Here is a 19942-nt window from a genome sequence, read left to right as displayed (position 1 = left end):
TGCAAAAGAAAATTTGAACTACCTGCCTAGTTTTTTCATAATACGCATTTTCCATAAACTTGTAAAGACCCCTCTCGTGTGTGGATCTGTGTATGTGTGTGTGTGTGTGTGTATTCACTTCCTCTTGCAAATGAATCAGACTACATACAAACCTTCTCACATGTCACAAGATATTTTTATTCTGCTGTAATACTCTGTTGTGCTTAACATGGAAGATACAAGAAGACCAGATACAAAATTCGGCTGGACATAGGCAGGTAGGCGTCAGTTTCCTTCGACCTTCCATTCGTCTTTCAAACAGTTCATCTAACATTTGCTAGTAGCCCTCTTACCTAGTTTAGACTTTTTTCACCTGGGAATTTCTGGCTTAGTTGGTCAGGTACTATATTTTCGCTGGTTCTTCCAATATCCCCTTGAATCATTACTCTTCCCTTTTTGATTCATACTTACCAAGACTGTAAGAAAGTTTCCTGAGTTTTGATACTTTCCATTTTTATGACTACAAATAAAACTAGCCCAATAAAAGTTTAAATTACTTTTTCTTCAGTTTGACTTTTGTTTCTTTTCCAGAAAATTCTACCACCATTTTCTCCCTTCCCTTCTTTCACAGTGAGACACTTCTACATTGCCTGTTTTTGTGCCACCTCTGTGTCATACAGGACATGCTATGGAACAGGCATTTTCTTTTGAGTCAGCCCAAGTAAATTTTGAATACGTGCTTCCCCTCTAACTAGATATGTAATCTAGGGCAAATAGTTTAAATTCCTTAAGTCCTGTCATTTGTAAAATGGTAATAATAATGGCCTATGATAGAATTCATTGAGGTATCCTTAGCTTGTTTTCTTTTTGTTCTAATTCTGAAACTCGACATTTTAATGAGTGGTGTTGTTTGGGTTGGATTAGAAACAGTCCCTAATTAAGGGAGAGGCTGACTAGGCATTTTGGAGGTCAAGCTGTGCAAGAAGACCAGAAAGAACAAAGCTCAGAGGTCCCTTGAGCCTGGTGCCTTTAGAGGCCTGAAGAAGAACAGATCTCACACTTTTTCTTTTGCTTTGTATTTGGAACTCTGTTGGGAGAAAGATAACGGTTAGAGGGATGGAAAATTCTAACAATTGGAGAAAGGACAGCTGTAAGGAGAGGGAGGGGGAAGCAACTCTTCTAAAACATAAAAGGGTCTTAGGACATTTATTTAAAAATTGATTATTTCAAAAGACTCACAATCCCATTTACTTTCCCACATCCTATATCTTGGATCTTGATAGACTCAATTCGTTGTTTTATGTGGTTTGCAATCTCGACAAAACAAAATTTGTGTTCTTTGACAAGGATAATGCATAATCCTGATTTCAATATTCCCTTTTAGTCAGAACCTACCTATTTAAAGTTATTTTCCATATTAACTATTGATGATCAAAATAAGTCTAGCTTGTGTTTGTCCTAGTGTTTCATAATTTTAGTTACAGAAACGATGCAGATAAAACTAATTTAACATGCGTCTTCCTGACTCTAGTACGTTGAATCTGGCCAGAAAAACCACATTTGCTCTCTACACTGGTAATAGAAATCCATCATTAGCCAAATTGCTGCATCCCTTTGGACTGGGTCTATTAGCAGAGGCTGGAGCGGCCATTGGCCGACACACGACACTTTAGGCCAGCAGGGGGCGGGTAAGCTCCAGGGCACTCGCCCGAGCAGCAGGGGGCGTGGCTTCTGCTTTCTTGACTGACAGCTAAGGATGCTGGAGCGGATGAGGTAATAGGAGCCAGGGCAAGGAAGGCGTGGGGGTGCGCGCGCGTGTGTGCGACTGTGAGTGTGCCAGTGCGTGCGCAAGCCCCGAGACAATGCGTGTCTTCAGTTCGCGCTGCGGACACTGATCATGCTCCATTAAGGGAAGAAAAAAAAAGAGAGAGAGAGAAAATTACATTTTGGGGAAGGAGGCTGCAAAGTTGCGGCTGGGCGACAGTGGTGGTCCCGGGGCCGTGTCATGGCGGGTCGCTTCTCTGCATCAAGGAACCAGGGAAATACACGCGGGCGCGGGTTTGCCTTAGCGCCCCGCTTGGGAGGGGCGGTTCATTCTGGAAGGGACTGAGCAGAGCCACAGGGAGGGGGAGCTCTCCCCGCGGCGGCTACTGCAATTCGTGCGGTGAAGGGGTGGGGAGGGAGAGGGGAGGGGACCAGAGCGTGCCATTCCGAGTGCGGCAGTGCGGCGAGATCCCACCCCGGCGTCTGCAGAGCCCGAGGCGCAACTGGTGCGAGGGCTGGGTCCTCGCCTCCCCGTCAGCCCCAGCTCGCGGCCGCCGGGGCTCGGGCCGCGCGCCCGCGGAGTGGCTTTTGCAAGGCGGGGGCCTGTTTGCAGAGAGCTGGGCATTTGCATGAAGCGACTCGACCCCACGGAGCAGCGGCAGCAGCGGCGGACCCCGGCGGCGGCGGCGGCGGCGGCGGCGCGCGGTCCCAGCCAGGTGGCCCCGGTGTCCCGGCCCCGGTGGATGCACGGCTGGGGAGGAGCCCATGGGCCGGAGCTGAGGCTGCCCGCGGAGGGGGGGCGCAGGGCAGGGGGCGCGGTCGAGGCCCGGAGGCGGCGGCGCAGGAGGAAGCGGAGGAGGTCGGGCGCTCGGGCCGCAGCCCCGGGCTCGCCATGCTCCTGGCCTCGGCGGTGGTGGTCTGGGAATGGCTGAACGAGCACGGCCGGTGGCGTCCCTACAGCCCGGCGGTGAGCCACCACATTGAGGCGGTGGTCCGCGCCGGCCCCCGCGCGGGGGGCAGCGTGGTGCTGGGCCAGGTGGACAGCCGTCTCGCGCCCTACATCATCGACCTGCAGTCCATGAACCAGTTCCGCCAAGACACGGGTAAGCCAGCCGCCCCTGCCCCTGCCCCGCTTGCTCCCACCTTCCCAACCTGCCAAGGTACCTCCCTCCCTGTGAACCCACCTTGGCCACCTAGTCGGCACCTCTGTGCAGTAGTGTCACCAAGAGGTAGTGGGAGGCGATTCACTCCCCTGGATTCTCGCAGAATCCTCCCTCCCCGCTAAACGTCCATGCAAGTAGTATTGGTGTTCTGGTTTTGCAAACCCAGCTTCAACCTAGTCGGTAAGAATCCACTCCCCACCCCCTTTCATGCCACCCTCCCCCCTTTTCAGCATTTGGTGGCCCTAAGTCTTTCCATGTAGAAATTCTAGGGTCTCCCCAGACTACAGGTAATTTCAGCCCTTCGCAAAGGCGTCCTGCCCTCATCCCGTGGCGGCCGGCACCTCGGCTGACCTGACCCTCTTTTGCTTCAGGCACGCTGGGGCTTGCCACACGTCCCCTCACCCCCGATCTCACTGCCTCTGCGTCTCCTGTGTGGGATGCCTCCCGGCAGCTGGGTCCTGGATGTGGGAACTAGGGGAGGAAGAAGGGATTCCCCGGAGGTTCTCGCTGCAGTCGGGTAAGGGAAGCGCCGGGCTCCCTGGGAGGAGAGACTGGGGCTGGGGTACCCTGGACGCCGTGGCATTGGCGAATGCCTCTGCTAAACACTACAAGCGCGGAAGCAACAGGCCGGAGCAGATGGAGAGAGGAGGGGGAAGCTCGGGGCTTCGGAATGCATGGCAGGGAAGCCGCTCCCTTTGTCTGTGGAGGAGGAGGAGGCAGATTCCTAAGGAGAAACTGTCCCCAGGCTTCCTCTTAAAACCATAGCCCGTAAGGAACCCTTGGTCTCCCGGAGCGCCAAACTACTATCTTTTCATGAGAATCAAGTTGCCACTGTAGCCAGCACAAACCCGCTTCCCAGCTGACCTGCCTTTCCAGGTCAGAGCCAGGAAGGGAGCCTCCAGGATGGGGTCGTGGGGGGTAGGGAGTGAGGGTTCTGCCCAAGGGAGAGCAGAACTGCCCCTCTTTGCTCGGTCCTTGCTTAATCGATGACCTGGGAAGAGTTTCTGTCTCCTTCAGTGACAGGTGGGGTGGGGGCCATTGTTTCTGGAATTCTGGCTCGGCTTTCCCAAGAGTGTAATGGAGGAGCCTGGAAAGGCCGGTGTGCTCGGGAGGAAGTACAGAAGATGACTGGAGAGGCCCTCCCCAGTGAACAGCTGTTAGAGCAGAGTCTCTCCGCTTCCTTGGAAAGCCCCCATATCCTGTGTGCTAATTAGGATTGTCATGGGAAAGGGGTATCTTTCCACCCTCATGTCCCCATCTTTAGTCATAACTCCCAGCAACCCCTTTGCCAAGGACTCTGCAGACACTGACTGATTGAGGCGAGCTTTCTGGGGAGAGGATTCTGGAAGTGTTAGAATCTGGAGGGGCTTAAACGGTGTGTGGAGCTGAGGGAGACTGGGAGGAGGAGAGAATAGAGAGGAACGTGGGGAGATTGAGAAAGAGGATTAAGTGTGGCTGAGGTAGGGGGAGAGAACGTCATTGTGCAACTTGGGTAAAGGTTGTGGAGGTGAGGGTGGAGGCATCAGGAGGTGAGGATGGAGGGGGTGTGTGTTGGGGGGAGCTGAGCCATGGAGGTGGGACCGAGAGAGAGAGAGAGAGAGACCAGCAGTTAAAGTACCTGACAGGGGATTCCAGTCCTGAAAAAAAAAAAAAAGCAGGTTTTAGCTTTTCTATTTCAGACTAAATCTCTGCAGCATTTGGAAAACCACCCTTGTGACAGAAGGGTCTCAGCCCCTTTCCTACATTTGGGAAGAGCACAGGTAGAATCTGTGTTTGGTGGGACTTAGGATAGGCAAGGTATCTACAAAGGTTCATGACCCTTTCTACAGAAGTGAAGTTGTAGAGAAAACTGGGTGGAAGGAAAGAAGCCACGATTCCCAGGTCTGATCACTCTTACCTGAGGACAGGTTGAGTACTGCCTGGTGATGAGCAATTTAGTCAGAGGATGGTGCTCCCTGGACTTTAAACTTCAGGCAGAGAACTTGCCCTGAATCATTTTAAAGGCTGCCCCAGGGTGTGTTTGTCACCAGACTGCTGTGGTTTCATCCACTCATTGCTAGAGTCAGTCAGCCATCCTGAGTACCTCTCTCCTGTGCGCCAGGCCCTGTGCTGGGTGCTCAGACACTGGGCTGAATTCCCAGAAAGGCTGGCTCTGTCAGGGCGCTTGTCAAAGAAGAATAAAAGAATCTCTGGGTTTCTGAGCTCTGAGCCTCCTCCTCTCCCTTCTCCACCAACACACACATAGTTTCTCTCAACCTCATTGATGAGGCCATGACAGGGTAGGAACTTTAAACCAGTGGCTCCCAGGCAACCTCGGCCAAGCCCTTGCAATGTTTAATTAAATTACCCACCATCCTTAAGCCATAATTCAAAGCTGGGAACCAGAAACATCCCCACAAACAAAAGAGAGCTGGAAGTCCCCTGCCCAGAGGCGATTCCTCTCCTTTTTTGTTGCCTCCTCTATATGGGGACATTTCCTGACATGAGAGCTTTGTCTTTTTAGAAGTTGCTTGCTCTGCTGCTGAGAGAGTCCTCAGGCTCTCCACTTGCCTGGGCTCCTGACCTCATCTAGCCTGTCTCCAGGGAGATGGCTGGGAGATTGCAGACACCCGTCTGCCTGCCTCTGTTTGCCCTGGGCCCTTCTCCTTCCCCAGACCACCTAGGGGTCTGTTCTTATTTGCATTCTATGCCAGTCTCCTCTAGGCATTTTGGGCTAGAGAATCTGGAAGAAGGGAAGAGATGGGGTGAGATAGATGGGACTGGCTCTTGGCCGTTTCCAAAAGCCTCGGTGAGGCCTTCTCCACCTGCCATCATTTACCTTGACTGGGTTGTCCTTTTTCTGTTGTAGGGCAGTGACTGAAGAACTTTACTTCAGCATCACTTCCCCCTGTACCTTTCAACATGCCTGATCCTACCAACTCCAGGGTTTCAGTAGCAGGATGAGGAAGACCCAGGCTGAGAGTGGGGAGAGACAACTGTGGCTCTCATTCCAGGCTCACTGCTTACTCCGTGCCCCTGAGCAAGTCTCTAAATGGTCAGGCCTCATTTTTTTTTTCCTTTTTTATTTTTTTAGAATGAAGAGCAGCATTAAGATTTCTTTTTCCCTCTTTTTCTTTCCTCCCATCATGCACATCAACAGGTGAACGGGTTGGTCCCTGTGCCAGTGATGATGCTGATAAGCACAGGGTGAAGGAGAGTTATTTCCAGCTCAGAGTTTCCTGTGCAAGTATTGCCTTCTTTATGTCTTTTAAAGTGGTAAGAAGTGTCAGATGGAGAGAAAGAGGTTGGGTTGAATTAAATGATTTGACAGAAACTGAGTTTTAGCCACCCCCCCCAACACCCCCTACCCTATGTTAGCATAGAAGTGGAGGAGGCAGGCATCCTGATGACCACATGATAGTTAAAACAATGTGCAGGATGCACCGTGTGACTGCATCATGCCAAGCACATTGCACGCACTATCTGGTTTAATCCTTACAACCATCTTATGAAGAACCTATTATTATCCCCATTTTATAAGTAAGGAAACAAATTGAAAGTGATTAAGCTGCTCAAGGGCAGCTAGTTAGTCAATGGCAGGGCTGAGATTCTGAATTAGGTGCCCTATGTCCTATTTCTTCATTCAGTGAATAGTTATGGAGCAACTGTTTAGCGCAGGCACTGTTCCAGACATGTGGGATATAGCAATAATAGCGCATCCAAATGTTTCTTTGTCCTAGTGGAAAATTCTGGTGGGCATAGGGGATGCTGGTAAGAGTGGCCTGAGACTTCTTGGACATAGTGCATGCCCTATGGGCAGTGAGTCACTTACATAGATGTGTGTAACATGTCCCAGAGACCTCAGTGCATGCCTGGAAGGCATTGCCTTCTACTTCCCAGAAGCCGAAAGATTTTGGGTGCTTTGTAACACAGGTGGAAAATCAGTAAAAAACTGATTTACTTTCTCCTTCTTCATCCTTAGTTTATGAACATCCTCCATCCCTATCCTACTGGAGCCCTTTTCCTTGCGTTACTTCACAGATTATCTGGTTTATAATCCTGATTCTAGAAAAGCTGAGAACTAGCACATCCAAAATAAGGTGGTCTCTGAAAAATAATCAGAGAATAAAATCCCACCATGTCTGTTGTCTCAACACTTTGGTTCTGAGGTCTGCATGCTATCTCTGACTCTCCTCTAGGATTGAATTGAACTCAACAACTTTCCCTCCAAAACCAGCTCTTCCTCTTGACATCCCTCTGACACCATTTTACCACTTTCCCATGGTCCAAGCCCAGGATTCTTTGACTCATTCTGTCATTTAGAATCTTATTTGGGCACCTAATAGGTACAGGCACAAAGGCCCTGTAGCCCAGCAGCTGAAATTTGAGTGTACCTGTGCACCACTCAAGGTGGCCATTCACATGCAGATTCCCATACCCAGGCCTGGGAGATGCTGGCCTGTAGGTCTCAAGGGCACTGCTGATTCCATTCGTACCCCTGGAGATTCTGATGGAGGCAATCCTCAAACCTCACTTGGAAAGCATTTAGCTACTGATGATCAAGTCTTACCCATTTTTTTCTCTGTAAGGTCTCTCCAGTTTGTCACCTTCATTTCATTTTCTATGCCAACATCTTTCTACTCACCTGGAGCTAATGGACAGAATGGCTCTGGTCTGGCCCCTCTTTTCTTAACAAACTTTACTGGCTCTTCATTGATTGCAAATTAAATCTATCATAGCCTGCCATTTCAGACTTTCCATACCCTCTCTGGCTCTTACATATCTTTCCAGGATTGTCTTCTTCTATGCCTTATATTTCCCTCCAATCTGCCAAACAGAGGCCACCTCTATCCTCAGGCATTCCTTTAGAGTTCTCTGACACCTTCACTCCACAACTAGCCTTGAGGTCCCTTCTTCTGAAACACTGTCCTTTGCCATTTGTACCTGTCAAAATTATTTTTGTTATACGAGCCCATGCCATTTGTTATTCATTTCTTAAAATGTTCTCCACAGCTTGAAATGCTTTCCAAACTATCATTACTTCATTCATTGAATCAATATTTCGGGGTGTCTAGGACATGCAGGCGTAGAGAATCCCACTATGAGCACATGCCTTGATGCCCACTCTCATGGGATTGGGAGGGGGACAGATGTTCATCAAATTAGACACATAAATACATATGTGACTGCACATTGAGATGAGTGCTATTAAATTTTTTAAAAGGAATGAGAATTCGACCTGGCCAGGACTGCCTAGGAGACTTCCTTGAAGAAATAAGCTTTTCCTGTAGGAAGAGCTACGGAAAAGATGCCAGAGAGTTTTGGGGAGGAACCAGCATTGTGAAGAGGCCCAGAATCAGAGTAGCCTAGCAATGAGGAGAGACTGAAGGCCAGTGTACCTGAGATGTGCGCAGAGTTGGGCTATGAGGGGGCCATGTATGTTGGTGGGTAGGGGGGATTTAGATTTCATCCTAATGAGAAGTCATGGAAGGGATTTTTGCAGGGAGGGGATGTGGTCGATTTTCCTGCCAACATGCATTTTGTTGGCATTCTCCTTGTGATACGTTCTGCCTCATAAATAGTCATTCACACACTTGTCTTCCAACCCTGTTTTAGACTGAAAGCTACTTGAGGAATGCTTGAATCTGCATTCCCCATAGCAGTTAATGAGTACTCAGTGATATGTGATAAATGATTAAATATTAAAGTAGCCAGAAATCTTCAATCAGTCTCAGCAGTTTGTGGAGCCCTTGCAACTGCCAGACACTGCATTAGGCACTAAGACTGCAAAGAGCTCCACAGTGGCGTTCCTGCCCCCACTTAAGGCAGGCTGGTATGAAAAGTGTTGCTGAAACATTGGTGCACATCAGCATAGTCAAGCTACGCAGCTCAGGCTTCCTGAGGGTGGAGCCTGGGCTGGGAGAACATTTTAAGAAATGGTTGGAGAATGGCTTAAGACCTGAATGGTAAGGAGAATTTCAATAGGTAAAAATGACAAAGGAGGCCATTTCAGTAGAAGGGACCTAGCGAATTGTGGGGAAGGGAGTCAGAGAACTCTGGGGGAATGCACGAGGATAAAAGGGGCCTCTGTCAGGCAGGAATAGAAGAAAGCACAGAGACTGAGGAAAACAAACCTAGAAAGGTATATTATAGGTCCATGGCGTAGTTTCCAGAAGTTCTGGGACAACTCTCAGGCATCTCCAGGATTGATAACAGTATTGTGTTAAAAAAAAAAAAAGTATTTTAGGCACATCTGTGAGGGGATTAATTGCACTGTCCCTGCCACCCTGGAGAGAATATCAAATAGTGCCATTTAAACTCTCTAAACTTAAATTCCTCATTTGTGAAAGGTATTTCTAGGATTGCTATGAAATTTACATGGGATATGTGAGGTGCTTTGTAAGTAATAAAGATTGTGCAAATACCAATTTGAGAGCAGCAGAACGCAGCCAGATGACTAGGCAGATAGGGGCAGGTCTCCAGTGAAACCCTACCTTCAAGCCAAAAACAGCCTGAAGGCTGAAAGACTGGACTGCTGGTCCAGGATGAAACCCGCAATCCAGTGTGAGAACTTCTGTTCCTGTTTCCCTACCCTTTCCCAATTGATTCTTTCTGAATAATGCCTTTTAACCCATCAAATGTTGCCTTTTCCAGTACTACCTACAGCCTGCCCCTGCCCTATTCTGAGCATATAAAAGCCCCGGACTCAGCCACATTGCAGGGACTTTCCCAATTTGGGGTAGGGGGACCATCCCTGGGTCCCCTCTCTGCTGAAAGCTGTTTCATCACTCAATAAAACTCCCCACCTTGCTCACTCTTTGGTTGTCAGCATATCCTCATTCTTCTTGGGTATGGGACAAGAACTTAGGAATTGGTGCGCAGCCAAACTTGGCCCAGGTGGTCAGAGTGAGCAGGGCATCTCCTGCCATCTCCTGCAGCAGACTGTGTGGCGGAGTGAGGCCTAGGCAGGGTGTTACCGGCCAGAGGTCCCTGGCTTGCAAAGTGACTGAGAAGAAAATCCTGTGTCAGTTATATAGAAACTTTCTCTCTCTTTCTTACACCCCCCTACCACCCTACACACACACACACACACATACACACACACACCCTGAGCTAAACCTTCCCCATGGCTTCTCCATCCTGCTTAGACATATAATAGAAAATAAATTACAATAATAATCACCAACTTTCATTGAGCTCTTGCCATGGTGACAGGTGCTATTTTTGAGTTTTATATTCATTTCTTCATTTAATCCTCAAATCCACCCTTTGAAGTCGCTGCCGGGGACTCAAACAGATGAGGAAACTGAGGCTTAATCACACAGCTGGAAGGGACAAAACCACCCCTGTTGGCTCCAAAGCCCATACTCTTTGCCCCGAGCAAGCTGGGCACTTAGGAAGGAAATGGAGACAAACCAGAGAACTATCGCCTCCCCCTCCCCTGTCCCCCATCCAGATACCCCCATGTTCCCCAGCAGAGGCCCTGGTGATGAATAGGGGATTGTTCTACTTCTCCCTTGTGCCTCTGAATGTTGATGTTTGGGTCATTAAGGGGCTTGGAGTTGGGGTGGGGGGCGGGTTATGACCCTGGCAAAGGCCTGAATAGCCATTGTTTCTTTTCTTCCCTCCTTGAATGGGATTCTGTCCCCAGTCTTGGTATATCCCTCTAGGTTGCAGGAGGGGTGGGTCAGAGGCTGGTGAAGGGAGCCTTTTCTCACCACTTTGATGGATAGAGCTTAAGCTGACAGATGCAGAGATTCCAGCATCCCAGGGGCCCTCCCCAACCTCCCCACCCTACCCTGAGCCAGGCATCTTTAGCCTTAATGTTGATACCATGAAATGAGCCCTGGTTGAGAATGGGTCAGGATTCAGGTTTTGAGTGAGGGAGAAAGAGGCAACAGTTACAGGTTCAGTTCCCTTGCAGTCCTGACAGTTCAGATCTGCTGTACCATTTCCGTGTAATAACCCTGACCTCTTCCTGGCCCCAAAGTGAGACTGTCAAAATTAAGACAATCCTATCTTTAGGAGGGTTTGAGCTTCTTAAAGAAAGACATCAGATAAATATAAAATTATTCTCATGACCATTGAGAATGTTACTTTTGCTGCTGATATAAGACTTAATGCTGGGAAATATGAGAGAGTTTTCCCAACCTGATTTCCCATCTCCTCATAGTAACACACCGTTTTTTTTTTTTTTTTTTTTTTTTTTGACAGCATTCATAAATGTATAGAGATCCAGCTCCCTCGCAGCCACTTCTGGGCAGCCTTCCCACATGGAGGCAGAGTCTTCCCTCAGTCCTCTAGGCTTCCACAGCCCTGTATTCTTTTCCTCATGACTCTTGGCACAAGAGCATTTAGAGGAACAGAGGAGAAGGAATATGATCATTATGAGCACCTACTGTGTGTCAAGGGCTTTACATGCCTTAGTGCATTCATAGGGTTCACATGAAATCCAGAACCTGGCATGTACAAATACATATTTGCTGGATAAATAAGTGAGTCATATTTAATTTGTACAAAAACTCTAAGAAGGAGTTATCTTGTTTCCCAGGAGGGAAAGGGAGGCTAAGAGGTTCTATAATAGCTAGTAAATGGAATGAATTTGGCTGCAAACCAGGTTGTCCCGACTACAAACCAGGAGGCAGTCTTTCTGCTACCTTACACTGCCAGCCATATCCTTCATGTCATAACTCATCTGCTTCTACCCTTGTTGGACTGTAGACGTCTTAAAGGGAAAAAATGAGTTTCATTCAAACCTGGCACTTCAGGCAGTGTCATGCCCAGTACACAGTAGGACTTGTTTAATGTTTGCCATTATGGCAATGGCATGACTTGTTAATGTCATGCCATTCATGTAATTGCATGCTGACTCTGACCTCTCCCCATCCCACCCTGGCAGGAACTCTCCGCCCAGTTCGCCGCAACTACTATGACCCCTCTTCAGCCCCTGGGAAGGGCGTGGTGTGGGAGTGGGAGAACGACAATGGCTCCTGGACGCCCTACGACATGGAAGTGGGCATCACCATCCAGCACGCCTATGAGAAGCAGCACCCCTGGATCGACCTCACTTCCATTGGCTTTAGCTACGTCATTGACTTCAACACCATGGGCCAGATCAACCGTCAGACCCAGCGCCAACGCCGCGTCCGCCGGCGCCTCGACCTCATCTACCCCATGGTCACGGGGACCTTGCCTAAGGCTCAGTCCTGGCCAGTCAGCCCTGGGCCAGCCACCTCGCCCCCCATGTCCCCCTGCTCCTGTCCCCAGTGTGTCTTGGTGATGAGTGTTAAGGCAGCCGTGGTCAATGGCAGCACTGGACCCCTACAGCCGCCGGTGACCCGCAAGAACTTGCCCCCTCCTGGAGTGGTCAAGCTGCCCCCACCACCAGGCTCTGGGGCCAAGCCACTGGACAGCACAGGCACCATTCGAGGCCCGGTGAAGACCGCCCCATCACAGGTGATCCGGAGACAAGCCTCCAGCATGCCCACTGGGACAACCGTGGGCTCTCCTGCCAGCCCCCCAGGACCCAACGGCAAGACCGGAAGAGTGGCCCTGGCCACATTGAATCGTAGCAACCTGCAGCGACTGGCTATTGCCCAGTCCCGGGTGCTGATCGCCTCTGGGTAGGTGCTTCCACAGCTGCCTCAGAGCATTTACTCACAGCAGAGATAGGCTACAGCAGATCTTCTGGATCAGAAGAAGGAGGGGCTGCCAAGACTTAAGCTTCTCCTCATCTTGTGCTGACCCCTGGCTGCAGGTGAAGGCAGCATGGTGTGGTGGATGAGGGAGGGTTTGATGCTCGGCCTCTGATCCGGACTCTGGTTGAGACTGGCTCTTACTAGTCATGTGATTTAGGACCAGATCCCTAACATCATGGAGTCCTAACTTTCTCATCTGTAAATGCTGGCAGTAATACTCCTGTTAGGGTGGCTATGAGGCTTAAAGAAGATCGTGGCCAGGCATGGTGGCTCATACCTGTAATCCCAGCACTTTGGGCCGCTGAGGCTGGAGGATCGCTTGAGCCCAGGAGGTCAAGGCCGCAGTGAGCTGTGATCGTACCACTACACTCCAGCTTGCGTGACAGAATGAGACCCTGTCTCAAAAAAAAAAAGAAAGAAAGAAAGAAAAAATAAGATTGTGCCTACTAAGCAATAATAGGCAACATTAATTGAACTCCCACTGTATTATAGCTTGGGGTTTTATCATCTCTTATAATCCTTGCAACAACTCTATGAAGTAGGCAAGTAGGCGTTATCCCATTTATAGGTGAAGACGGTAGATGTTTGCTTGTTCAAGGGTACATAGCTAATCACTGGCAGAGAATGGGATTCAGACTTTAGGACATCTGACACTAGAGCCCAGATTCTGACTCTGCTGTGCTTCTCTTCTACCAAGTGTCTACACAATGCCCAGCGTTCAGTAGGTGCAAAATGAGAATTTCTTTCCTGTAGTCTCTCTGGAAGCCAGAGAGGTGACTCCAAATTGAAATACTGGCCTATTTTTAGTGATGACTTATTATGTGCCAGGCACTTTTCATACATTGTCTCAGTTATTTCTGTGACAACCTGTTGATGCTGTAGGTCCTGTTTGTATTGCTTTTTATGTTCTTGATTTTCCTGATCATAAAATTGAAGTGACCCGGGTTCATATGGTGGCTGCAACGTTTGCCTGCCAGCCGCTGGTGTCTTAGCATCTCACAGCCACCCCGTCTTCCCTTTCTGTCTTCAGAGAGGCCTGGCTCTCCTTGTTGCCCCTGATCCCAGCTGATCAGGATGGTTTTCCATTGCATGGGGTGCCTAAGTCTGAAAGTCCAGGCCACTCTAAGAAGGTTGTTTTGATACTCGGCTGGGTCCCTGCACACAGAGGTTTGGCACTGGGAGGAGGAATGAAGGAGGGTGCACCACAGGGTGGGAGGAGTGCTGGATTGGAAATCCAGAGGCCCAACCCCTACTGCTACCCCTGTCACTGAGGTAAGCCACAGAATCTTTGCAAGATCCAGTGGCCTTACCTACCCCATGGAGTTATCGGGAAAATCTCCACTCAGGGAGTTGGCCCGTTGGCAGTGTGTTCTCTTACTCTGTGATCTAAGTGCTAAGCACAGACGTCCTGCTCAGAATTGATTTCCCAAGGAGAAACACAGAGCTCATGTATTATGCAGTAGGGGTTGGAACCCAGGTTTTGGTCTCCTGATCCACTGTTCTTTTGGCTAAAGCCCAGCTCCTCATTGTACACAAAGGCAGTTTATAAAAGGCAAAATGCTGGCGAGATGCATGAGATTTTCATGACTTCCCCTGAGATGGCAGAAGTGTTTGGGAGCGGGGAATGGATGGCTAAACCCTGCTACTGCTTAATTTCTCCCCAGTTTCACACAGCACCATCCTGGGGGCTTGGGCTGGATAAGAACACGTCCTCCAGAAAGTAGGACTGTCTGGGCTTGAACCCAAGTGCCTTGCTGTGTCACTTGGGGCAAGATTTGCATCCCCTGTCTTCAGTTTCCTCACCCATAAGATGGGATAGTAATAGTAACTTCCTTTTACAGTTGTCATGAGGATTAAACGACATGCTAAGTATATAGACTTAGCACAGTACTTGGCACATAATAAGAGTTCAGTCAGCATAGGCTGCTGTCATTGTGATTGCTGTTATTATTGTTAACAGGTATCCATGTAGTTGAAGTCAAAGCTGAGTAGAGTCTGACATCCCACCTTGTCTCTGGTGCCCTTGACAAATGCCAAGTGACTTCATGCCATCACTGAGGGAGAGGCACCCAGGTGGCTTTGAATCTTGATGAGGGAGTGGAGTCAGCAGCTTTATCTCTCTTCTTTATTTCCTCTGCCTGCTAATAGAATTGGGGCTAGAGAATGGGTGGAGGTCTGGGCAGCACAGTCTCAAATGGGCTAGAGAAACAAGTTGGTTTTTTTTCTCTACTCTGTTTTCCTGACGAGGGAGGCCCCTGCCTACTCCTCTCGATCTTCCAGCCCTTTGCTTTTCACCTCTTACCACCTCCCTCACCCCCACTCCCATCTTCTCCTCCAGCCTTTCTTGGCCATTTAATTAGCGTGTTTATTCCCTTTGTCTGGCATTGCCATCGACCTTCTGTCACTGCAGGGCCCCTTCCCCCCCCCCCCCCGCCCATGACCTCTTCCAGCAACTTTCCCACGGAAAAAGGAAGACCAGGGAGGGCGGGAGGAGTGGGATGAAGAGAAAGGTTTGGGGGCAGGAACAAAAGATCCTGTGAATTATTCAGAGACAGAAGCAGGGGTTTTCTAAAGGGAAGCAAGAAGGGGGCTGTGCAGTGGAGGCAAGCGCCACCCCTCTAGCCCCCTCCTCTAGAGCTGAGGATTCTCTGTCTCCAGCTAGGCCTCAGTTGCCGTAGAGACAAGATCCTTGTCCTGCTGGAGGATTCCTGGGCTGGTGCATAACTCCGAGAAAAACACTGCTTCTCATCGTGGTGCCTACAGAGATATCCTCCCTCCCTCAAAACTCCTTTCTCTGCCACCTTGCCAGCTCTCTTCTCTTGTCTTAGTTTTATGTTTTAGCGATAGAAACAAAACCTTGGATCCTGCATGTCGGGGAACAGCCCAACTGAATGGGGGCAGAAGGTGTCTTCTGATTGGCCAAGAAGCGGTTAGGACAGACAGTTTTGGCTGATGGAGTTGCCTGAAGGATGTGAGATGCGTGCCTGCCATTGGGTTGCTGTTTTCTAGGAGAACTCAGGCTTTTGTAGCTGGGGCCCCAACAGGGTGTGACCAGCTGGGACTTGATGGGCTGTTCTCCAAGGTTTAACCAGTAATAGTGGGGGAGGTGAGATCAGGTGTTGCCAACTCAACCGTCTCAAGTACTACCTAGCACTCAACTTTATGCTGGATATCCATGACCTCAAGAATCAGAATCAGAAAATTGGAACATTAGCGCAGAAAACATCTTTCTTCAACCCAATGCACCTTTTATACTTGGGAGGTAAAAGCATAAACAATCACCCAAACTTGCATAGGGCTCGGCTGTTTACACAGTTATTTGACCTAGTTCCTAAATCCTCACAGGGCCGCCGTGGGGCAGACATTTAGGATGCCCTGTTCCCAGCTGTGGTAACTCAGATATGGTCAACAAAACGCAGAGAGGCTGTGTGGTTCTCCCAAAGGCAAAGCAGGTCAGTGCTGAGCAGGGCTAAAACAGACTCCCTGACGCCAGTGCAGAGCTCCTTCCCTTACACCGTTCTGGATTTCACAAGCAAATATCCCCGCTTCTCCCCAGGCCCCTCCTTCCCAGAGCCCAGTGACAAGCCCACCTACCATGTCATTCCTCTCCTCAAGTGGCAGGGACATGTATCTCTCCCACCTATTGAACCCACAGTCTTCTTGTGTGTCCCAGGTCCACATGCAGGCCCTTCCCTCCCTCTCTCCAGACCTTGCCCCTGAGTTCTTGAGCTGCCTGAGACGTGTGGTGTTCCAGGGATTGGATTATTTCCTGGTTCGCCAGATTGGGTGTGGAAACCTGCCAGTCCAGTTTATGGGAACAAAGGTGGCTTTTGTCACCCAGATCACAGCTACTTATCAGCTGGAGTGGGGGGTCTGGAGATGGCGAGGGAGAAGGCAGGTGCACGACTGAGCCCTGCGTGCTGCCCCCTGCTGGGGAGCTGGGAGCAGGACACAGGAAGCCAGGTCTTTTCCCCAAATCTGTCCAGAAAGACCTGGGGGAGGAGAATCTGCCGTAAGTGGGGGACTCAGGGCTTGGGTGGCCACCTTGTTTTCAGATATTGAGGTGGGAAGTTGTCAACCAGTTTCCGTGGCACCTTCTAACCCAAGAGCCTCACAGTTTTACAGATGAGGAAATTGAAGCTCAGAAAAGCTAACTGCCTTAGCGAGAAACTCCTGGCAGGGATGGGACTTGAACCTGATTTTCCTGACTCCCCGTCCACCATACCATGCCCGGCCCTGGGGAGCAGGTCACAGGGTCCAGAAGCAAATCCATTCTTCTTTTCTTGGCCCAGTTGCCCTTGTTTTGTATTCCGCTTTCTCTTCCATCCTCCCATCCTGGTTTGATTTATCCTGGGGACAGTTTCAGAAGAAAAGTGGCTTTGGGTGGTCTGGTGAGACACAAACATTCCCATCCCCACATCTGTTCTTTCACATCCATCTCCCAGCATTGGTGCACATGTCGTCATCCCTGGGAAGGGACAGAGCCCCAGGCAGGCTCACAGTAGCTTAGAGCTGGGGAAGCACCTCCCTTACAGACATGAGGGGAAGAGACAGACCCCACTGCTTGGCGTGGAGGTCCCGTTGCAGCTTTCCGCATTCCTAATGGTGGGCTTATTCATTACGCTCTCTGAGTTTCTGGTCTATGTTTGCAGTGTGGGATGTTACAAGGATTACATAAACACAAGAGCGCAGCGTAGTAAATGGGCTCTGGTGCCAGATTTTCTGGCTTAGCTGTGTGATCTTACCAAGTTTCCTTAACCTCTCTGTGCCTCAATGTAGTTGTCTCTAAAATGGTGTTAATAAGTGCATCTCTTGCGTAGGATGCTGGAAGGATTAGACAGGTTTATATGCTGTGAGCAGTTGGAGCCACTCTTGGGATTAGGTGAGCTCTGTGAATGTCGGCAACGATAACATGTGAGTGAAGAAGGGCCATGAACTGTGTGTTCACTCCTGACCCCCAGCATTAGGAATAGCCAGCACCACAAAGTAGGGCTCAATCAACACTTTTTGGATGGATACATCAATACACAGATACTCTTTTTTCCCTCCTCTTGCTTTCCCAGCACCATCCTGCCCCCACAGCAGAGCTGCTGGCTTCGCAGGCTGTCTGCCTCCTGGAGTCATCTGTGACCGGGTCCATTAGCCTCTCCAAGCCCAGCTGCAGGAGTGTGGGTGGCAGAAAGGATGGCGCAAGACCCAGCCCCATGTGTCCCATATTTTCCGAGTCAGCGCTGTGGGGGGTCGCGCCTTTCCCAGGCAGCTACGCCATCTCCTCTCCAGCCTGGCTGGAGTTGCTGGGGAAAAGGATAGAAAGGGGAGGAGGCTTTGCCTCATATTTATATATGTCTCAGGGAAAAGGAGACTTGACAGCTGTTCTAGCAGTGGTTCCAAATGTTGGGCTGGGGATTGCTACATCTGCATCCTCTCAGGAGCTTTGGGAAATGCAACTTCTTGTGCTCCACAGGTGGATATTCTGGTCTAGATCTGGGACTCTGTCCTTCTAAAAGCATCTTAGGTGACTCTTGTGTGTACCCCGGTTTGAACTTGCTTCTTTGTGTTTTCATTCCTTCAACAAATATCAATTGAATGCCTGCTAGTGCCTGGCTCTGAACAAAACAGACAAAGATATTTTGCCCTTGTAGAGCCTGGATTCTAGAAGGTGGCATAATAAGCAATAATTTCTTTTAAAGGATCCTAAGTAGAGCAGGAGTCCTGGCGTGGGATGCAGGGGTGGGTAGCAATATTCAATACGATGGTCTCAGGAACCTCACCTGGTAGGTAGGATTTAAGCCAGGACTGAAGGAGTTGTAGGAGGAAACTAAGCAGTTGTCTGGTGGAAGGGCATTTTGGGTACAGGGAACAGCATATGCAAAGGCTCTGAGGCAGGAATGCACCTGGCTCCTTGACAGCTGAGTGACATGAGAGGAAGCAAGATGAATAAGAGAAGCTGGGTGGCAGTGTTGGCAGATCGTGCCAGGCTCTGTAGGCCTTGCTGGGACTTTCACTTTGACTCTGAGTGAACTGAGGAACATAGTTCTGAGGTTCTGAGTGGTGGAGTGACACGGCCTGACTTAGGTTTTGAAGATGCCACTTCCTGCTGTCTGCTGTGTTATGCACTTACTGCATTTTAGTAGAATTAAATACTAGTCCATTTTGTTCCACATGTCAAAATGACATTGTATCTGCCGTTTCCTTTCACAGGGTCCCCACAGTCCCAGTGAAGAACCTAAATGGGTCCAGCCCTGTCAACCCTGCCTTGGCAGGTAAGAGAAACCCCAGGATGCTCTGGGTTAAGGTAGAGAAATCAGAGTGATGACATAGGTTGTGAGCATTTGTGGGGAAAAAAGGAGAGAATCTGGATATTAATGAAAGCAAATGGTGATTTTAGGAATTACATGGGAAGGGTATGAAGAGTTTGGAAAAGAACTGATTACTGAAAGGAAAGCATGCAATTGAAGATAAGTGAGTGAATAAGTAAGTTTCTGGGGAAAGTGCAGGGTAGAGAATCCAGGAATTATGAGAACTTTCTCCTGGAAAGGAGGAGAGTAGGTTAATGAGGAAAAGGAATTTGGGGAATGTTGAGAGCTAAGTCTCCAGTCCTTCCTCACCCATGCCCTGCCCCTTCCAGGAATCACTGGGATCCTCATGAGTGCAGCGGGGCTGCCTGTGTGTCTCACCAGGCCACCAAAGCTGGTCCTACACCCACCCCCCGTCAGCAAGAGTGAAATAAAATCCATCCCAGGGGTTTCCAACACGAGCCGCAAGACCACCAAAAAACAAGCCAAGAAAGGTACCAGCCTCTTGTCTCATGGGGTACTGAGAGTCAAAGACTTGGCTCTCAGCCCTGACTCCGCCTCCACCTCCAAGGGTCATAGCCACGGCTTCACCCTCTGTGCCTCAATTTCTGCATCTGCTAAGTGGGCCTAACCAGTAAATGTTGATGATTATACCAAAGCTGATTGTGTATGGATCATATGGAAACACCTTGAGAAATAAAAATATACAGTGCAAAAGTATAGAAACATAGAAATACAAGGTGTGGTACAAAGAAAATATGTTAGAAGAGAAAGATGACTTTGGCATTGGAACCGAAACAGACTGGATTCAAATCGTACCTTTGTTTCTTGCAAGTCGTGTGACCGCATGGAGCCCCTATTTTCTCATCTTTATAATGAAGTAAAAATAGTCACAACGGGTATAACTGGTATCCAGCAGGTATATCCTGGAATGCATCAATGACAGGATATAGTCACTGTCCTGTGTCCCCCTAGAATGTACAGATGCTCAGAAATCCTCCTTTAGGAACCCCCTCCTACCTGCACACAATCCAGCAAGTAAGGGGCCACTATCTGTAGCTTC

General features: G+C 49.3%; 1 protein-coding gene across 2 annotated transcripts in view; it reads left to right on the top strand.

The window, feature by feature from the left end:
- Nucleotides 1-2156: 2156 nt before the first annotated feature.
- DTX4 (deltex E3 ubiquitin ligase 4) overlaps nt 2157-19942 on the top strand; it is a 36067-nt gene continuing 18281 nt past the window's right edge. Inside the window, exons 1-4 of one of the 2 annotated variants that reach the window (XM_033207443.1) lie at nt 2157-2846; nt 11785-12508; nt 18785-18846; nt 19212-19373. In XM_033207443.1, coding sequence (XP_033063334.1) covers nt 2636-2846; nt 11785-12508; nt 18785-18846; nt 19212-19373 — 1159 coding nt within the window. In that variant the 5' untranslated portion in view covers nt 2157-2635. The remainder of the gene's footprint in view (nt 2847-11784; nt 12509-18784; nt 18847-19211; nt 19374-19942) is intronic. The other variant, XM_033207444.1, reaches the window with a different exon arrangement.

The sequence above is a fragment of the Trachypithecus francoisi genome, unplaced genomic scaffold, assembly GCF_009764315.1.
Source record: "Trachypithecus francoisi isolate TF-2019V2 unplaced genomic scaffold, Tfra_2.0 Lachesis_group8, whole genome shotgun sequence".
Lineage (NCBI taxonomy): Eukaryota > Metazoa > Chordata > Mammalia > Primates > Cercopithecidae > Trachypithecus > Trachypithecus francoisi.
Note: the sequence above shows the minus strand (reverse complement) of the source record. Positions and strands in the feature narration are given on the sequence as shown.